Raw genomic sequence first — 22071 nt, forward strand, 5'->3', positions numbered from 1 at the left:
GCATCTTGCAGTTGATGGAGATTTGTGGGATGCACATCCAGGGCACGAAGCTCCCGTTCCACCACATCCCAAAGATGCTCTATTGGGTTGAGATCTGGTGACTGTGGGAGCCATTTTAGTACAGTGAACTCATTGTCATGTTCAAGAAACCAATTTGAAATGATTCGAGCTTTGTGACATGGTGCATTATCCTGCTGGAAGTAGCCATCAGAGGATGGGTACATGGTGGCCATAAAGGGATGGATATGGTCAGAAACAATGCTCAGGTAGGCTGTGGCATTTTAACGATGCCCAATTGGCACTAAGGGGCCTAAAGTGTGCCAAGAAAACATCCCCCACACTATTACACCACCACCACCAGCCTGCACAGTGGTAACAAGGCATGATGGATCCATGTTCTCATTCTGTTTACGCCAAATTCTGACTCTACCATCTGAATGTCTCAACAGAAATGGAGACTCATCAGACCAGGCAACATATTTCCAGTCTTCAACTGTCCAATTTTGGTGAGCTCTTGCAAATTGTAGCCTCTTTTTCCTATTTGTAGTGGAGATGAGTGGTACCCGGTGGGGTCTTCTGCTGTTGTAGCCCATCCACCTCAAGGTTGTGCGTGTTGTGGCTTCACAAATGCTTTGCTGCATACCTCGGTTGTAACGAGTGGTTATTTCAGGCAAAGTTGCTCTTCTATCAGCTTGAATCAGTCGGCCCATTCTCCTCTGACCTCTAGCATCAACAAGGCATTTTCAGCCCACAGGACTGCCGCGATACTGGATGTTTTTCCTTTTCACACCATTCTTTGTAACCCCTAGAAATGGTTGTGCGTGAAAATCCCAGTAACTGAGCAGATTGTGAAATACTCAGACCGCCCGCCTGGCACCAACAACCATGCCACGCTCAAAATTGCTTAAATCACCTTTCTTTCCCATTCTGACATTCAGTTTGGAGTTCAGGAGATTGTCTTGACTAGGACCACACCCCTAAATGCATTGAAGCAACTGCCATGTGATTGGTTGATTAGATAATTGCATTAATGAGAAATTAAACAGGTCTTCCTAATAATCCTTTAGGTGAGTGTATATATATATATATATATATATATATATATATATATATATATATATATATATATATATTATGCACGTCAATTATAATACATTATTATGTATTTTAAAATACGTATGTATTACAGGTAATACAACTCCCCAACCCTGGACAGACACACAAAGCAATGAAATGGCTTAAAATATGGCACACAGGTCATGTGCACCACTTTGGTACTTTCCTGTCTATTTTGGAACTTGACTGCCCCAGTCCCCATCCACTTCTGCTAAGCTTGTAATTTTATGTTCCACGGATGAAAAATAAAAATCATAGGGATTTGGAACGACGTGATAATGAGTAAATCACGTGGTGGCTCAGTGGTTGAGGCTCAGGGTTACTGACCAGAAGGTCGGGGTTCAAGCCCCAGCACCACCAAGATGCCGCTGTTGGGCCCTTGAGCAAGGCACTTAACTCCAGGTTGCGCCGGGGGGGATTGTCCCTGTAATAAGTGCACTGTAAGTCGCTTTGGATAAAAGCGTCTGCTAAATGTCAGAATTTTGATTTTTGAGTTAACTATTCCTAAATTGTACAACTATGACATGGGACTTTTATTTTGAATTTAACATTCGCAATCGTGGCACTCACTCACAGTGTGTCGCTTCACAGTCCGCGATAACATGATGCTAGGAGAATAAAAACATTCAGGTACAGATCCTTGACAAAACTACTAATGTAATAGCAGAAACGTGAGCTTTTAATCCTAACATTTAATATAAATTCACATAGATTAGCTACTTATGTAATAGAGAACATAGCAGACATTACCTGTGCTGAAACAAATATTTCTGTCGATATTAAAAAAGTATTTAAATATATACCAAGGAAATGGTAATCCAGAATGACCTCGGCTGTGTCTCAAAACTAAGTGAGCTGTATGCCTAGACCGCATGTTTGCCAGGATATATACACATTGTTTTTGTTTTTGTAATGCGAGGTTCTGTCAGTGCATTCATTCATAGCCTACCCATTACATTCTTATTCAAATGAGGGCCAGAAATTCACCATGGCAACGAAAGTGACAGAAATTACCCAGATATTTAAAAATATAGCAGACAAGTAGCCCTATATGTTTTATTTTCTCTGTTAAGCTTATTTATTGATGGGTTTGCACCTGTACACTCTGTAGTGACCTTTAGCTGTCATATATTTGTATTCACTGTCAAAATAATATGATACAGTATATATACAATCAATTGCAGGGGGAATATGTTGCCCCTTAATAAAAAAAGGTTTAGACAAAACCTGTACAAAGCTTCTCAAACCTGTTTGTCCTTGTTCCAGCCTTTAGATGTCAGAGCTATGGGGGGAAATACAGGTGTGTTTGGACCATCTGAGCTCATATCAGAACTCTGTCACACTAATTTGGATAATCCATTTCCTGCGTGGCAGAATGGCACCATCAGTCCCTGTCTGAACCAGCTGCTATTGGGATCACTTTCACATGCTGTTGTTGCAATCATCAGTGTTTGTTACATTAGTGTGCCTAGGTAGGTGTAGTAAAATAAATATATATTATTTCCACTTTGGAAGCATATGCCGATATATGTGTGTGAACAGAACAGGTGTACATCTCTGTTATTTAGGCAACATGAAATCCAAATCAACCCTATTTACTTCCTTAATAAATGTTTCTGATCATGTTATTCACAATATATCAGTGCACATTAGTCATTATCAAAATATGGTGACAAACTTGTACCAGGTCAATGTCTAACAAGTGTGCAAAACAAAATAAGTTAATAACAATAATAATAATATATATATATATATATATATATATATATATATATATATATATATATATATATATATATATGGAGAGTGATTTAAATTTTAACTGTGATTTTTTTTTTTCACATGGTTCATTTATATGTCATTAGTGTTATATTTGTTAATGTTCATGTGAAAGACTTTTATTGATTATTTTATTTAATGGTATGATTTATTGATATTAGGCTGATCAATTGTGGATGTTTTGTGATGCAATTCATACAAAATTCAGGAGAATTTGTCACTTATGTTTTCATCACAGGTGTTACAAATCTTGCTTCATTCATGAAGCCAAATAAAATAATAAAGTAAAGAACAACAGTCAAGCCGTCCTTTATGGTTAAAAATAATATCAGTATGTTAAAAATGTTTACCCTCAGCTTTTATGGGTGAAAACTGAACTGAATAAGTCAGACATGTTTTGAGAATGACCCATTAATCCAAAGATAAAGAAAAGTTTGTTTTCATAATCTTTGAATGAATGAATGAATGAATGAATGAAAACTTTATTGAACAACAACAACAATCAACACGAAGTGTTCAAAAGGATAAAAACACAAAAAAGCCCAAAGGCTTGTTTCCATTGTGGTCCTTAAGATGGATTCAATATGGTCCTTAAAATTTAATTTAAATGTAACAATTTGGTCACCTTTAAAACAACTTTGACTGTCATCGCCAATCCCTCATATTTTTCAACACTTTCCCTGCAAACACCTAGCTCCATTCTGGTATGTACGGCCACTTTGTACCATCCAGTCAATTCTGATTTATAAAATCAAGTCCCCGCCTGCATTTCTTTCTTGTCGATTTACCTGTTTCTCTTAGAAATATTTCTGATTTGGGAAGTAACATTGGTTTTATTTATGTTAAATTATAGCCACAAGACTCAAAGAATATGCATGGTTACATGATTTTAGTGTGATAAAATCACTTTCTAACCTTTTCTGTGTAAAGTCATATCCAATTTTACAACTTCTTTTTCCATTTCAACGTAACACCATAAACACTAAAACAACTGTAAAAAATACAATTTAACTTTACAGCTTAAATAACCCATGAAGAATTAACAGACAAATTAATGTGTGCTTTCATACAATTCAAAGATTCACATTTCTGTCTTTAAATACTAAATATATATATATATATATATATATATATATATATATAATTCACTTCAATTGTAAATGCCTCACTGTAACCAGAATTTTTGCTTTTACAAAAAAAAAAGGTTGGTGTATTCATATTTATTTTTTGTGTTAATCAATATTATGCCACAAATGCTTTTGAGCTTAACTTGTATTGATGATGGAATATTCTTTTAATGAGAAACTGCTTTTACAATTCTCAAATTGTCTTTTTCATAATTCTTGTCTTATTCTCCTCAGACTGAGCCATATTGTGTCCTCCCTCCCCATTGGCTGGGGCTTAAGGGCTGCATCCACCCTACTGTTGGCTCTACTCTTTATTGGAGACTTGGTTCTGGTTTTGGAGCTCCAGGCTCCAGACATATACCTGGACGTTTTAGCTGATGGCTGTGGTGTGTTGGCCTGGTTGGTTCATTTTGGTGCAGTTTTGGCCCTACTAAGATCTATGTACAGAAGAACTCGAGGTCCTGTTGTGCTTCCTGTGGTGGTTATTCTCTCCATCCCCAATTTAGTTTTCACCCTCACTGCTAACATTCAAGAAAAAATTTACTTTGGTGTCTTAGAGCCTCTGCAGGTTGTCCGCCTAGCCTTTACGGTAACCAGGGCATTTCTGGTTTTGGTCTATTTGCTTGGTTATACCTTTCCCTGTTACAGAACTCAAAGGGACCTCCTCTCCTGTAATGCCGAAGATGTGGCTCCTTTGGTTGTCTCAGAGCTTGATGGAGGATTGACTGTTGCAGAGGAAGGCTGCAGCTGGCTATCCAGGTTCCTCTACCTATGGCTGAATCCATTGTTGAGGCAAGGCAAACGTGGAGAGCTGGAGAGACCATGTGACGTCTTTCAGCTGCCCTATCGACTACGTACCAAAGCAGTCACTCTCCGGTTCCACCAATGCTGGCAGAAATGTCTGAATCAAAGTGGGCTGGAGAGATCTGAAAGACAGGATAGACTTTCTAGAGAAAACCTGCAGGAAAACTCCTGGAGTGAAGCCCAGCCAGAGAGGATATCTGACGATGAAAGACAACAGGATGTCAAGCTTCTGCAAGTGTTGCATAAGGCTTTTGGTCTACGCTACTACCTATTGGGCATGTTGAAGTTAGTGGCAAGCATGCTAGCCTTTGCAGGACCCTTGCTTCTCAGTGGATTAGTAGGTTTCATGGAGACTGAGGGGGCACCACTAAGTCAGGGTGTGTGGTGTACTGTCGGACTATTTGCCAGTACCTTTTTAGCTGCCCTCCTGAGGAACATCTTTGTTTATGAAGTTTCAAAGGTTGCACTGGAGGCTCGGGCTGCTGTGATATCTGTCATATACAGCAAATCCCTAAAGGTCAGTGTGTCTGCACTGGTACGCTTCAACATGGGCGAGGTGGTCAACTTCATGAGCACAGATACAGACCGTCTGGTAAACTTCTTCAACAGCTTCCATGAAGTTTGGAGCCTTCCCTTCCAGTTTGTGCTCGCACTTGTCCTACTTTACCTACAAGTGGGTGTGGCCGTTTTGGGTGGGTTGGGTGTGGCCCTGCTGCTTGTGCCTTTAAATAAAGTCCTGGCGTCCAGAATTCTGGAAAACAACAAACATATGCTGGTGTACAAGGATGCAAGAGTTAAGGTGTGACTTCTTCATCTATTACTTCAACATTTGCCCTGTTATTAATATTCTTTGGTATTAAAGGTGATGTGTGTAATTTGTTTGATGTTAAAATATTTTTTGTACTATGACAGCTTAATATGCAGAACTACAAGTAAGCCGTTTGTAGATTTATTTCCTTGAAAAATGTAAACACTGGTTCTCTCTAGCCAGAGCAACAAACTCTGTTTGTCTGAGCATCCCCGACCTGCCTGGCATATAAATATTGGCTCAACCAGTGGTGTGAATTTGGAGCAGGACTGTCTGTTTGACTAATGGCAGATGTTGGCAGTGTTCCAGAGACCTGTTTGAAAACAGTTATTTTTGCCATTCTGTTTGGTACTTCTACTAGGGCAGAAATAGCACACTTCACCTTTAAGTGAATAGCTTCCAGCAGTTCTCAACACATCTGATGCTCCTTTTCCCTGAAGCTAATGACGGAGTTACTGTTTGGAATTCGGGTCTTAAAGTACTATAATTGGGAGGAGCACTTCTCTCAGAAGGTTGCTGAGGCCCGCAAACAAGAGCTACATCATCTAAAGATTCTGAAGTACCTGGATGCTGTATGTGTGTACACTTGGGCTGCTCTACCTGTGGTCATCTCAATCCTCACCTTCATCACATACGTCTTGCTGGGAAACAATCTCACAGCTGCCAAGGTGTGCATGTTCTTTTAAATAGTCCAAACAGTCCAGCAAGAATCTCTGTGATTAAGTGTCTCAATATCTCATGAATTTTAATTGCCAATTATTGTTATACTCCCCTACATGTATTGTTTTTTTGGCAGGTGTTTAGTACTCTGGCTCTTGTGGGGATGCTTATTCTGCCACTCAATGCTTTCCCCTGGGTGCTGAATGGGACACTGGAGGCTAAGGTGTCTTTGGACCGCATTCAGCGCTTCCTCAAACTACAGGATCAGGACCTCACTGTCTATTACAGTCAAGGTACCTGACTTATTTCTGAATGGTTAAAAATAGTCCATACTTGAGCACAACTCAGGAATCAACATGAAAGAGAAATAAATGAAGGTATTATTAAAAAGTTTTGTTATTGACTATAGTGTTATAGCATATAACACTAAAAGGATAGTTCACCCCAAAATTTAAATTCTCTTATAATTTATCCAGATGTGTTTGACTTTTTTTCTTCTTCTGAACACAAACAAAGATTTTTAGAAGAATATCTCAGCTCTGTTGGTCCATTCAGTGCAAGTGAATGGTGGTCAGTATTCTGAAGTTACAAAAGGCAGCATAAAAGTAATCCATATGACTCCATTGGTTAAATCCATATCTTCAGAAGTGATCTAATAGGTGTGGGTGAGACACAGATCAATAAGTCTTTTTATTTTTTATTTACTTAAATCTCGACTTTCATGTCCAAATTTTTATTTTGTTTTTTGACGATTCGTATTATTTGTTGCATATTGCCACCTACTGGGCAGAACTGGTCAAAGGTGGACATTTATGGTAAAAAATTTACTTAAATATTGATTACTTAAATGCTGCCTTGTGGCCACCATTCACTTGCATTGTATAAACCTACAGATCTAAGATATTGTTCTAAAAATCTTTGTTTGTGTTCAGCAGAAGATAGAAAGCCATACACATCTGGGATAGCATGAGGGTGATTAAATGAGATAATTTTCATTTTGGAGTGAACTATTCCTTTAAAGGCTGATACACTGTAACTGTAAGTGGTTCTTGCAATGGCACATTACAGTACTATTATACAATTGTTCTTACTTGTTAGTGATGGATAGGGTTTTGAAAAAAAACCTCTTACCTTAGTATTAAACTTTTGCACATAACTTGTCCCGCTCTGTTTGTGCTATTGGGATGAAAAATACCTCCAAATCATGCAGCGAATGATGAAATCTGTGAAATCCCAAAGGCACTGAAGGAGAGACTTGAGTCTCTATATGACTTGGTGATGGGCTTTTTTGACTTGGGCCTGTAACCAACTACCCAAAACACCCTAGCAACAGCATAGCAACACTCTAAAAACCGCTCAGAACACCTTGACATCTGCATAACAGTACCCTTTATGGCAGTTCATTTGCAAGCATCACTTCAATTTTCCTCAGGAAATGTAAAAATGTAGGCATATAATTAATAATGTGTTTGATTCATTGATAATTATGTTTCACATCCTTCATAACTTTATGATATTCTTCAGTTTCTCCTGAGGACCCTCTCTGTGCAGTTCAGATGGACCAGGCCAGTTTCTCCTGGAAGCAGTCAGAGGAGCCAGATTCTGTCAGTGTATATGATGGCAAGGCAGAGGACAGGTCATCACCTGGGAGCTTTTATCTGCATGCACTCAACTTAAGCATTAAAAGGGTATGTTGTACAGGATGCAGAATTATGCTTCAACTTAGAATAGTTGGTCCATTAGATGATGTTGCATTTTGATGTATAGATATTGAGGAGTGTTTTCACTTTTTCTATATATCTCCTTTTATTTTAATAATGGAAATGTTGGTTGCTTTGTAAATGTCTCTGTCTTTGGTGACTAATACAGCTTTGTCTCTGTACTGCAGGGATCTCTTGTGGTTGTGGTTGGCAAGGTTGGCTGTGGGAAAAGTTCCCTGTTGGCTGCCATTACAGGAGAGCTTAACAGGTAACAGTTTATAGTTTGGTTGTGAATGTGGTTACCATTTTCAACAATATGAACAAAACAAAAGGATAACGCCATAAAGGAAATAAATAAGAAGATGGTTAAAAGCAGTATAATGGTGTACATATTTTGGTATTTACATTCATCATATCATTAAAAAAAAAAGTTGTCTCCTTTAGGTGTGGAGGTGAAGTGTATGTTCAGGGAAGAGAGCAGGGATTTGGGTTGGCCATCCAAGAGCCATGGATCCAGCATGCAACAGTGCGGGACAACATCTTGTTTGGCAGGGGCTTTGACAGCATATTCTATCAGGCTGTGATTGAAGCCTGTGCCCTTGCTGATGACCTTAATGTAGGTGTAATTTAAATACCATTTTAACCAATGAATTGTATGTTTGAACCACATACTAGGCAATAAAGTGACAAGCTTCCATGTTATGACAAATCTCTTCATGTGAGGGGCGACCAGACTTTTTGTAGACTGGTTGCACATGGTAGCCCTGCCCACTGTGAACTCTCCTTGGTCTAAAATCCTGCTCCTCATGTACATTATACATTAAATATATTGTAATTGGCTATAGTTGTACCACGTCGTGTATCAGTTTTGGCTCAGTGTGGATAGACAAATTAGTTATCACTGGAATCTTATTGCAATGCATCTGGTTAGGACACCATATTATATAGTTTATTTAATGGAGAACTACAATGTGATTGTACAATTTTAGTGTTGTAGAGTAGAGTCAGACTGAACTGGGCGATGTGTTTCAGATCTTACCTGATGGCGATCAGACAGAGGTGGGGGAGAACGGGGTGACCCTGAGCGGAGGACAAAAGAGCCGTCTTGCTTTGGCCCGGGCTGTTTACATGGTGCGAGGTTTCTTAAAAATGTATATATTTGTGTTTAAAGGCTCAAATTGAAAGCTTGTAATGGTTTGGTCAGAAATGCGATATGCAGTTTAACTGAACATTTTGTCTGTATTTCAGGAAAAAGAAATCTATCTGCTGGATGATCCTTTAGCTGCTGTGGATGCTGATATTGCCCACCATCTCATGGAGAAATGTATCTTGGGAATTCTCAAGGACAAAACCAGAATCCTTTGTACTCATCGGATAGAGTTTGTTGATAAGGCAGATGTAGTGGTGCTGATGGACAATGGGATGATTGTAAGAACAGGTACCAAACCTCACCTGTGCTGCACCATTCTTTATTATTCATTATTGTGTATTTGCAGTGAATATAATGTAGGAATGCACAGATATATCGGCTAACGATATTTATCGGGCAATTATTGACCAAATTAAAACCATCGGCATATCGGTTATAAGCATGAAAACGCAGATATTAAAAATGTATGGTTTATTTATAATTAATTAGTAACACACTTTGTAAAAAGTCTTAATTTTTATTCTTTATCGTTCTCACATTAATGCAGAAAAACCACCCAAAATGGATGTGACAGTTGTGAAAGTGGCACTTACCTATAGGCTACATGATGGGGGGGAACCATCCAAAATGCTTTGAAATCAGCTGCGTGATTGATTGAATTAAGATTGAAATCGCAAAATGGCCTTGCACAATTACTACAACTTAAAGGGGCAGTCACTCTACACTTCGCGCTCCATTCTCTCCTTTTCAAACGCATCTGAACACAAGAGATCTGAAAGGCAAGATCGTGCGAAGAAATTCTGTATGACGCTGTGTACCAAATTTCAAGCTTGGTGTACTCTGAACCGTGAATTTGTACGACAAGGCGACGCGTGACCAATAGAAGATCGAAACATCAGACACTGACCTCCTGGCTCTACACAAATAAAACATATTTTAAAGCTGCATGTTTTTTTTTTTTTGCAGGAATGTTATATATTAAACATATATAATATATAATATATTAAACATATACACTCACCTAAAGGATTATTAGGAACACCTGTTCAATTTCTCATTAATGCAATTATCTAATCAACCAATCATATGGCAGTTGCTTCAATGCATTTAGGGGTGTGGTCCTGGTCAAGACAATCTCCTGAACTCCAAACTGAATGTCAGAATGGGAAAGAAAGGTGATTTAAGCAATTTTGAGCGTGGCATGGTTGTTGGTGCCAGACGGGCGGTCTGAGTATTTCACAATTTGCTCAGTTACTGGGATTTTCACGCACAACCATTTCTAGGGTTTACAAAGAATGGTGTGAAAAGGAAAAACATCCAGTATGCGGCAGTCCTGTGGGCTGAAAATGCCTTGTTGATGCTAGCGGTCAGAGGAGAATGGGCCGACTGATTCAAGCTGATAGAAGAGCAACTTTGCCTGAAATAACCACTCGTTACAACCGAGGTATGCAGCAAAGCATTTGTGAAGCCACAACACGCACAACCTTGAGGCGGATGGGCTACAACAGCAGAAGACCCCACCGGTACCACTCATCTCCACTACAAATAGGAAAAAGAAGCTACAATTTGCAAGAGCTCACCAAAATTGGACAGTTGAAGACTGGAAAAATGTTGCCTGGTCTGATGAGTCTCGATTTCTGTTGAGACATTCAGATGGTAGAGTTAGAATTTGGCGTAAACAGAATGAGAACATGGATCCATCATGCCTTGTTACCACTGTGCAGGCTGGTGGTGGTGGTGTAATAGTGTGGGGATGTTTTCTTGGCACACTTTAGGCCCCTTAGTGCCAATTGGGCATCGTTTAAATGCCACGGCCTACCTGAGCATTGTTTCTGACCATATCCATCCCTTTATGGCCACCATGTACCCATCCTCTGATGGCTACTTCCAGCAGGATAATGCACCATGTCACAAAGCTCGAATCATTTCAAATTGGTTTCTTGAACATGACAATGAGTTCACTGTACTAAAATGGCTCCCACAGTCACCAGATCTCAACCCAATAGAGCATCTTTGGGATGTGGTGTAACGGGAGCTTCGTGCCCTGGATGTGCATCCCACAAATCTCCATCAACTGCAAGATGCTATCCTATCAATATGGGCCAACATTTCTAAAGAATGCTTTCAGCACCTTGTTGAATCAATGCCACATAGAATTAAGGCAGTTCTGAAGGCGAAAGGGGGTCAAACACAGTGTTCCTAATAATCCTTTAGGTGAGTGTATAATATATTAAGAAATATAGAAACAATATATTTTTTATATAATATTATTTGTTATTTGCAATGTCATATTTTCTTACACTGCAAACCATCTATCTCTTCATGAATTAATATAAATACTCATCTATTTGGGTATAATACCTGTTAATAGCTGTGATTGTCATTTGCTAAATGCTTCATGTTTTTTTAAGGGACACCAAATGAAGTCCTGTCTCTGGTCAAAGGTGTGCCTAAAGACAGTAAGAACAACAGCAATGCAAAGGAGAAAGGTATTAATGCTGAATGACAACACCATTTACACTAGTCTGTTTTCATAGTACACCTGAACTGTAATCATGTTAACAAGCCATCCTTTTCAGATGGGATAGGCAAAGAGGAAGAGGCAGCAAATGAGATGAAACCAGAAGCAGAGGTAAAGATGTTTGGGGAGGAGCAGAAGCAAATGGGCAAACTTTCCTGGGCCGTCTATCGCTCGTATTGGAAGGCAGTGGGTGGATGCATGGCTATTTTTGTTCTTCTGTCCCTTTTCCTAATGCAAGGTGCTAACAGCCGACAGTCAATAAATTATCATCTTCCTATATTAAAATGTGATCATATCACATTAGCACAATTATTGCATTAAATCGATCACCTTAATTTGCCCTTCATAGCCTCTAAAAATGTGTCCGACTGGTGGCTGTCCCATTGGATTTCTCATATAAAGGACAATGCTACTGAAATGGTGTCTCTGTCAACTGGTCCACTCTTAACACTGACCTTTCTATCTCCCGAGAGACTTGTGTGAGTTAGAAAATTTTCTATTATTTAGGCCATTTTTGTAGTGTATATATACATGTGTGTATATTAAGTATATACAGATACATTTTCTTATAAACATACACTAACATTTAAACTTTGATTATATTAAAGAATAACCAAGTGTGGTCAGAATGGCACATGGTCCAATAATTCCAAAGGTTTTCTAACTTATAACAATCCACAAAAACATTCACCATAGTTCAGTTATATATCTATTAAATATCATAATTTATGTAAGATTTGTTATCTGCAGAATTTATATTTATTTTTTTAACTTTATGGAATCCCACAGTGGAGCACATTTGACTTATTCTTACTAGATAAATATTCTGATTTCACCCGTCTCAGGTTGTATGTTCCTGTCAGAGGTCCAGAGATGGGGAATGAAAGCTCTGAACTGAAGTTTTATATGACCGTGTATGGGTCTTTGGCGGCAGCTAACATGGTCTTCACAGCTGCTCGAGCCTTTCTCTTCGCTTATGGAGCGATTTGTGCTGCTACTATCGTTCATAAGAGACTGCTGTCTAGTGTGCTTAAGGTAATGCTTCATGTCTATATCTCGAGTTGTGAGTGCCAATTAATATGGTAGAAATATTAGGTTTGCTTAATTTAAAAATTGAGTTAGCATATGCTACGACATAGTATTGATGACCTGTTTTGATTACTGATTTGACTATATAATATGTATTCTGTAAATGTTGAATAAATAAAATATACTGTATTTATTTAAATTATAATTTTTGATTATCATTTACATATTTTATATGCTTCTCCCGTTCTAGGGCACTATGACATTTTTTGACACTACACCCTTGGGACGCATCCTGAATCGATTCTCATCAGATATATACAGTGTGGATGACTCTCTCCCCTTTGTCTTAAATATTCTCCTTGCTAATGTTTTTGGGCTGCTTGGAATGCTGATCGTCATGAGCTATGGACTACCTTGGGTGCTACTTCCCTTGGTTCCATTGGGGGCACTCTACTACAAGACTCAGTGTTTCTATCGCCACTCGTCCCGTGAGCTCAAACGACTGTGCAGCCTCACTCTCTCTCCAGTTTATTCACACTTCTCAGAGACTCTCAGTGGGCTGGCCACAGTGCGGGCCAGTGGACACACAGCCAGGTCTAAAAGCTGCCTGTGTTTTTCCTTACATACTGAATCAGATTAAATATCTTTGTGTGAAATGTCAGAATCATATTTCACCATACTAAGTTTTGTTTTCACATAATTTATGCAGATTTTTCTAAAATAAAAAAAACTTTGTGTCTGTAAATAATTATTTTAATTACTATATTACAGTAATGAGATTTTGAGGAAAATATACTTAATTGTTACAAAAATAATATCACAATGCAACAATTCTTAATTTTTCTAAAACCACAAATTTGTTGATTACCTGACTATGAGTGTTATTCTGTGTTAAGTTGTATTTTTATGTGTTTGAGTGCAGATTTGAGGAAGAGAACGAGAAGCGTTTGGAACAGAATCAGCGGTGTCTCTTCAACAGTAATGCTGCCATGCAGTGGCTGGATATTCGGCTACAGATGATCGGTGTCACTGTGGTAACTGGGATTAGCTTGATCGCTGTGATCCAGCATCAGATCAAATCCATTGATCCAGGTAAATCACTTAATGAGATAAGAGTAGAACTTACATCCACAGCATTTAGCAGACACTCCTATAAAGGGCTAATTAAAATAAGGACTTTAGGTGTTAGACTGATGAAAGAGGCCAGTGGAAAATCGCAAGACTGGTTGCAGCTGACAGAAAGGCTATCGTAACTCAGATAACCACTCCTTACAATTGTAGTGAGTAGAAAAGTATCTCAGATTGCACAACACGTTGAACCTTGAGGCGGATGGGCTACAACAGCAGAAGACCATTTTGGGTTCCACTTCTGTCAGCCAAGAACAGAAAACTGAGGCTGCAGTGGGCACAGGCTCACAAAAAGTGGACAGTCAAAGACTGGAAAAACATAGCCTGGTCCAATGGATCTTGATTTCTGCTTAGGTGCGCAGATGGTAGGCCCACTGCAGCCTGTTCTTGTCTGTTCTTGGCTGACTGAAGTGGAACCCAATGTGGTCTTCTGCTGATTAGATAATCAAATAAATAAGTAGGTGTATGGGTGTTCCTAATTAAGTGCTCAGTAAGTGTATATTAATCTTGAGACTGAACCTGATTATTGAGAGGGATTCTGGTGTTCTCATGATGTGGAAGTAAATTCCACAGTTTGGGTGTGAGTACAGCAGTTAGTATTATTAACTGCTAATTAGTTTGTTAACAAAGGATGAAACATTCTTAGCATTATCTCATCTGAAATAATCTAAAAAGCCTTTCACTGGTTTGAGTATTTACTGATTAACATACTTCATTGGTTGAATTGTTTTCATGAAATTTAGAAAAACTCAACTGCACTATTGACAGGATTCAAATTATTATTCACAAGTTGAGCCTTAAAGGGATAGTTAATCACAAAATTACAATTCTGCCATTATTCCCTCACCATCATATTTGTTCTAAATCCATAGAGTATCTCACAAAAGTGAGTACACCCCTCACATTTTTGTAAATATTTGATTATATCTTTTCATGTGACAAAACTGAAGAAATGACAATTTGCTACAATGTAAAGTAGTGAGTGTACAGCCTGTATAATGGTGTAAATTTGCTGTCCCCTCAAAATAACTCAGCACACAGCCATTAATGTCTAAACCACTGGCAACAAAAGTGAGTACACCCCTAAGTAAACATTTCCAAATTTGGCCCAGAGTGTCAATATTTTGTGTGGCCACCATTATTTTCTTAGGCATGGAGTTCACCAGAGCTTCACAGGTTGCCACTGGAGTAATCTTCCACTCGTCCACGACGACATCATGGAGCTGGTGGATGTTAGAGACCTTGTGTTCCTCCACCTTCCGTTTGAGGATGCCCCACAGATGCTCAATAGGGTTTAGGTCTGGAGACATGCTTGACCAGTCCATCACCTTCACCCTCAGCTTCTTTAGCAAGCAGTGGTCGTCTTGGAGGTGTGTTTAGGGTCGTTATCATGCTGGAATACTGCCTTGTGGCCCAGTCTCCGAAGGGAGGGGATCATTCTCTGCTTCAGTATATCACAGTGTGGCATGGGGGGCGTGGTCGTGTGTCGGTCTGCGGGCGAGAGAGAGAGCGGTAAGGCTTGTCACCTGGAGTTTAATTACCTCTAACCACGCGTTCACTCTCTCCCCCTCTCGACATTTGGCGTTCCTTAAATGTCTCTCTCCGTATCACTATAACAAGACACAGGTGTTAGAGGTAATTAAACTCCAGGTGACAAGCCTTACCGCTCTCTCTCTCGCCCGCAGACCGACACACGACCACGCCCCCCATGCCACACACAGTTAAGGTTGCAACGGTATGAGATTTTCACGGTATGATAACTGTCTCAGAAAATAAAATAAATAGAAAAAATAAGAAAGCTAACAGAATTATAATAATAAATCGAATTATAAACATGATTAAAAAATAGCATGTAACTATAACATGTTATATAACTAAAGCATGTTAGTTTACATGTTAAATTAACTACTAAATGAAAAATAACATCAGCTGTGTGAACTTTTAAAGTAATGTCCTGTGATTATTAACAGTTAACATATAATGTAGGTGCATGACAGCACAGTCAAGACTGCTCCTGTCTGTCCCTTTATCTCAGTGCTTCTCAACTGATTTTGCTTCAGGACAGATTTTACATTTGAAATCAAGTCTCGACCTGCCATAGATCAAACATAACCTGCATTTAATGTATCCTGGGTTGCATTTCCTTTCATGTTGCATAGTTTTGTTCATGGTTTTCCAGTACAAGGAGATGCGTCAAGTGACATTATTTTTGTTGTTGAATTCAACTTTTGACTTTCATCACACAACTGAATAACACAGACTGCATGACTATGATAAATGATTACTGCAAGAGTTAGATTAAAATACAGGCGTGAAGGGACTTCAACATTTCTAAATTGCACAAATAATAAATACATTTACATATTCGTCTCTGGCTTGCTTTTGCTCGCATGTCAATGATTACTCCTCCGTGTGTCAATGATGCCGAGATCTACTTTTATCACTGAGAAGGTTTACCTGCAAAATTAGTAGTACCAAACATCACAAGCAGCCTCAAGAATGAACACAGAGTAGCCGTATAACACTTTTCCTAGATCAGAATATTGCACTACAGATTACTAAATTTGATCAAAGGGGGAAAGCCAGATATAAATTGCGCACTCGCGTGCATGGTTGCCAGATTGCACAAAATAAGTATTACATTAGGCGGAATATTTCCAATTTGCGGTAGTAGGCAGACAAGGAGGAAAGGAGATGCGCATGCGCATGTGAGATTCTCCGTCCGGTTGCATTTTTTTTCTCAATACCGTAGATAAGCAAATGTACATGGTATGAAAACCGTCAATTTTCAAACCGTTTTATACCGTGAAACCGGTATACCGCTGCAACCCTAGTCACAGTACATGTTGGCATTCATGTTCCCACAATGAACTGTAGCTCCCCAGTGCCAGCAGCACTCATGCAGCCCAGACCATGACACTCCCACCACCATGCTTGACTGTAGGCAAGACAGACTTGTCTTTGTACTCCTCACCTGGTTTCTGCCACACACGCTTGACACCATCTGAACCAAATAAGTTTATCTTGGTCTCATGAGACCACAGGACATGGTTCCAGTAATCAATGTCCTTAGTCTGCTTGTCTTCAGCAAACTGTTTGTGGGCTTTCTTGTGCATCATCTTTAGAAGAGGCTTCCTTCTAGGATGACAGCCATGCAGACCAATTTGATGCAGTGTGCGGCGTATAGAAGAGAAGTGGAGAAGTATATCTTTCTGTCTTCTATTGAACACAAAAGTAAATGTTAGGCAGCATGTTAGCCTCAGTCACCATTTGCTTTCTTTGCATCTTTTTCATTTTTCTTAACATCTACTTTTGTGTTCCACAGAAGAAATAATGTGTTATGGGTTTAGAATTACATGAGGGTGAGTTAATGATGACAAAGTTGAAATTTATGAGAAGAAGTTTGAAGAAGAGCTAAAATCTTTCTTGTCTTTTCTCTTTTCTGTCAGGTCTGGTTGGTCTGTCTTTGTCTTATGCGCTGTCAATCACCAACCTGCTGTCAGGCCTGATTTTCAGCTTTGCACAGACAGAGATGCAGCTGGTGAGCATAGAGCGTACCGAGGAGTATTCCACCATGATCCCACAGGAGCCTGAGCAAGCCAACACTGAGGTTAGAGTGGTGCTTTTCAGCACCATTAGAAGTTAAAAGTAATGTTCTCACCTTTCAATAAATATAGTAAAATATAGTAAAAAGGTCAGAGTAAAATGTTATATTTTGATTGTTGTAATTAAATATATTTTATTTAAAAAAATAATTATTTGATAATTTGCCATTGAATTTCTGTAAAAATATAACAAATCTCTTCGGGTCTATTTAAAAAATCCTGAATGGGGAACCCAATGTTAAACATTTCAATATGTCCTTAAAGTGTAATACACAACCTTAGCCTGAACTCTATATCTGCAGGTTGATGACTTGTGGCCTGAACAGGGCAGAGTTGAGTTCATTGGTGCTGTGCTGGCATACCGGCCAGGCTTTCCCAATGCGCTTGATGGGGTGAGCCTGGAGGTATTACCTGGTGAGAGGGTGGGTATTGTGGGGCGTACAGGCTCGGGAAAATCTTCATTGTTCCTTGCCTTGTTCCGCATGGTGGAGCTGAACCAGGGTCAGATCCTGCTGGATGGAGTTGACCTCAGCTCGGTTAGACTAAGTCAACTGAGGTGAGGTTATAGTAAGATAAGTTTCCCATAAAACAGTTTAGTATTTTCTGGTAGTTCCGGACTTGTAAATTAACATGCTTCTGATAAATCCTGATCTACTTTGTGATGCACTCTATAGGTCAAAGCTGGCTATCATCCCTCAGGATCCCTTCCTGTTTTCCAGCTCGGTGCGAGAGAACCTTGATCCCCATGGACGTCATCCAGACTACCAGTTACTGGACGCTCTTAAGCAATGTCACCTGGGAGATGTAGTTCATAGAATCGGTGAGACTTGATCTATATGCTCTAAAAGGATTTGCCCAGTGCCTGAAATTATGCTTTCAGGTTTTTTCAATTAATTTGTGAAATCTTTTTTATTTGTTTTGTCTGTCCCATGATAGGTGGCCTGGATTCTGAGGTTGGGGAGAGGGGAAAGTCTCTTTCTGTGGGCCAAAGGCAGCTGATGTGTCTTGCTCGTGCTCTGCTCACAGATACAAATGTACACATTGCATGTTACACCATGTTTACACCCGAATGGCACATTGCAATGCATCAAACTAAATCACTCCTATTATAATTAATGAAGCTGTCTACACTGAAAGCTTTTGTTGTGTTGTGACGTGCCTTCAGTTGATGCATGCCGTTTCTATTTTTTATGTGCTGCACAGCTATTTTTAACTGTCCTTCTGAAATGAAATAATTTTTTGCTTTGAGTTTTATTTGTTATGTATTTAACTTCTAACCATTACATTAAAGCTAACTTGTGATTTTTGGGTCTGGGGCCTTATCTAATTTAAATCATCTTTTGTTTTTAACCATATATGCAGTTGTATTTGCAATTTTACATTGTGTAAAATTATTTTGCTATTCATAAGGCACCCATGCAAAGTCCATCTTTCTAACTATATATTTTTGTTGAAAACAAAGTAGTATTTTATTTAAATTTTACTGCCTATGAGGTCTACACTTGAGCTCACAGCTGATTGGTCCATGGTTAGTTAACATACTGATGTGATGTTCATACTACACACGATTGGTCACTTCCAGTGTAGACAGGGTGTTAGTTAAAATGGAATATAAACTATGGCAAATACCTGGTACTCATCTTACTAACTATGTATTTTATTATAAATTTATGCTCCGATAGATTTTATGCATTGATGAGGCCACAGCAAGTGTGGACCAGAAGACTGACCTGCTTCTACAGAAAACGATCAAAGAAAAATTCAAGGATAAAACCGTACTTACCATCGCCCACAGGTCACAAATTGCTCTTAATACTTGGTATACTTTGATGTGTTACTTTAGACATTTTAATGCCAAATGTTATGAATAACAATATCAGTGTAAAATATGTCAAAGTATTGAACAGGGTTGCCACAATTAGCTCTGCAAGATGTGGCAGTTAAAGGAATAGTTCACCCAAAAATTTAAATTCTGTCATAATTTACTCACCCTCATGTAATTTCAAACCTGTATGACTTTCTTATGTGGAACATAAAAGAAGATATTTTAAGGAATATTCTGATGTGTTTTTTTTTAATACAATGGCAGTTGATGGACGCACTTTAAAGCCTATCATAAAATAAACATCATAAAAGTTGTCCATGTGACTCATGTGTCATATTCCAAGTGTTCTAACAGCAATAGTTAGAAACAGCACAAAAATATTTTTTTAGAGACAATTTTGATGTCTGTTGCACATTCATGCGTGCTAAGAAAGAAACTCGGTTGCAGTTTCTTGTGTGTTTAGTGATAAAAATAATGCAAGCTCTCACGTGAACATGCTTCTCTTATGCGGTCATGAATGTGCAACAGCCTTTTTCAGATTTTCACTGAAAATGACCTAAAGTCCTTATTAGAAGACTTGGAATGTGACACACGAGTTACTGCACTTGGACTACTTTTATGATACATTTGGGTCCTTTACTGAGCTTTAAAGTGAGTCCATATTAACTGCGATTATAAAAACTGATGAACAGGAATATTCATTAAAATGTATTTTTTGTGTTCTGCATAAGAAATAAAGTCTTATGGGTTTAGAATGACATGATGTTAATAAAAGTTTGACTGAAATGTCATTTTTGGGTTTAAAGTCAATCAATTCACAGTCATGTAAACATGACCTGCCTTTCTTATCCCACAGACTGAATACAATCATGGACTCAGATAAAGTACTGGTGATGCATGCTGGGAAGGTGGTGGAGTTTGACAGCCCTGCTGCCCTGTGCCAAAGAGAGGGCTCTGTCTTCCAGAAACTCTTACGCGGAAGGGATGACTAAGCCCCGGCTTTATGACTTTTCAGCTAAGAATGTAGTTTAAAAAAAGGTGCAGCACTGATCCATCACTCTGGCTCTCACAGAGTCAGGTGCATGGTCATTAGATACTTACAGATACCTGCAGTTTATCATGTTATACTATGTAAACCCATGTAAAACTCAGAAAATTGTGTTGGTCTTTTATAAATGGTCACATGTTAAATTTATGTAAAATGATCTGGCTGTCTCAAAAGTAAATAGTTTTTTTTCTCTACTTTTTGGCGTTTACAGATTTCTTTCAGTCAACTTTATATCCTATATATATATTTATAATCTATATTTTTTTTTATTTTAGAAAATCTACTCAAAAGTACTTTTTCTCTTTTCAAAGAGGTACATTATTTTATTTCAGAGTAAGGCGTGAGCATTATACTGTGTTTTATTATTATTTATTACTGTGGTTTCAGCACATTGTCTCTTCTGAGAATGTTCATAATGCATAACCAGTTCCATTAAAGGTGTAAATAAATCATCTCCTCCCAGAACAACCGTTTTCATTCGGGTAAGAGAGACTACGCCTTGTGCAGGTGGGTGTATGAGTCATATGAGTCATAAGGGAGTAAATGCATGCATAGTTGTACCTTTTTTTCTTTTTTTTTTTACAATTCCTTTTGATTTTTTCCCATCAATCTGGATTCAGGGAGTGGTTTGTTTTTGTTATGTAACCCTAACTCTAGTGCAGGACAGGCAGCTATGCTGAAGGAATATGAGGTTTGAGGTATGTGTTTGAGGTTAAACCAGTTCGTCCAGTCTTTATGTGTATTACCTGCTGCAATGGGAATTCCATAAACAGTAAGAGGAGAACAGAGGTAAACACATTTTCATTCGGCTGTGCATGGAAACTGTTGTCCTCAGCATGGCACATTATCAGTGCTATGTAACAAGGATCTAAAATCTTAATACAGTCTCATTGGATACAAGGTATGACTTTTCTTTGTTATTCTGTTTGTTGATTTTACATTAGTATTTTGTACTATACAATGTTTGTGTAAAACAGTCAGTATTGTGGTGAAGGTAAAGTATGAATGTATAGGAAATGCATGCATTCTGCTGTTACTATTATGAATGATTGTGCTGAAAATGTATATTCCAAGAATTAAAAAAACATGCTGTACTGATTAAATTAGTTTTTTTACTGTAATTAGTTTAAATTTTTAATGTATTCATATAACAGCTTACACAATAGATGTACATTAAAACAAAGCATTACACATGGATGTTCACATTTCAGGCATGTGAAACTGACTGTAGTAGAGAAAGTAGATATTAGTTCATAATTGGGTTGTTTTTGGAGTCTATGTTTCAATGACATAAGATTGCATTAACTTATTGTGGAACTGGTTTTAAAAATGTGTGTCATTACAGATCTTTATGATTATAAGAATGATTATAAAAATGCCCACTACCAATGTGATCATGCATGTTTAAATCAGAGGGTGTGGTTAACAAGGTGAGGTCTGTTTAGTTTACTTTGTTCTGGTATAACCTGTTCCTAGCTCTGTCTGTAACACTATCCCAGAACAATTCCTTGAAGACCTCACAATTTTGGCTCTGATAACAACCCTGTGGGATTAAACATCCATTTTATTCCAGTGGGATGATTCAGACTTTAGCAATATGAGAGATAATATTTTAAAGCAAAGATGTGTAATGCACAACAAGAAATGTTCTTGCTACAAGTAACAAATTGCAGTATCACTTTAAATTAATTAAGGAATGATGTTTGCTTAGTGAGTCTAGCACAATCTTAACTTTGTTTAGGAAGTGCTCCTTTTCATTCACTGATTGCCT

At 38.4% G+C, this 22071-nt stretch overlaps 1 protein-coding gene across 3 annotated transcripts in view; it reads left to right on the top strand.

Moving 5' to 3' along the window:
• Nucleotides 1-1681: 1681 nt before the first annotated feature.
• Nucleotides 1682-22071, top strand: part of LOC127625796 (ATP-binding cassette sub-family C member 10-like) — a 35134-nt gene continuing 14744 nt past the window's right edge. For 2 of the 3 annotated variants that reach the window (XM_052101151.1, XM_052101152.1), the window contains exon 1: nt 20247-21201. Coding sequence is in view for 1 of the 3 variants with exons in the window: in XM_052101153.1 (XP_051957113.1) it covers nt 2401-2588; nt 4257-5625; nt 6075-6302; nt 6431-6587; nt 7819-7982; nt 8183-8262; nt 8439-8610; nt 9027-9125; nt 9243-9432; nt 11556-11633; nt 11724-11903; nt 12015-12144; nt 12511-12700; nt 12945-13288; nt 13617-13786; nt 17272-17432; nt 17730-17983; nt 18102-18247; nt 18364-18461; nt 19110-19222; nt 20109-20244 (4647 nt within the window). In the remaining 2 variants the exon portion in view is untranslated. Of the gene's footprint in view, nt 1747-2382; nt 2589-4256; nt 5626-6074; nt 6303-6430; nt 6588-7818; nt 7983-8182; nt 8263-8438; nt 8611-9026; nt 9126-9242; nt 9433-11555; nt 11634-11723; nt 11904-12014; nt 12145-12510; nt 12701-12944; nt 13289-13616; nt 13787-17271; nt 17433-17729; nt 17984-18101; nt 18248-18363; nt 18462-19109; nt 19223-20108; nt 21202-22071 lie in introns of those variants that run through there. The other variant, XM_052101153.1, reaches the window with a different exon arrangement.

Source organism: Xyrauchen texanus, chromosome 32 (genome assembly GCF_025860055.1).
Source record: "Xyrauchen texanus isolate HMW12.3.18 chromosome 32, RBS_HiC_50CHRs, whole genome shotgun sequence".
Taxonomy (NCBI): domain Eukaryota; kingdom Metazoa; phylum Chordata; class Actinopteri; order Cypriniformes; family Catostomidae; genus Xyrauchen; species Xyrauchen texanus.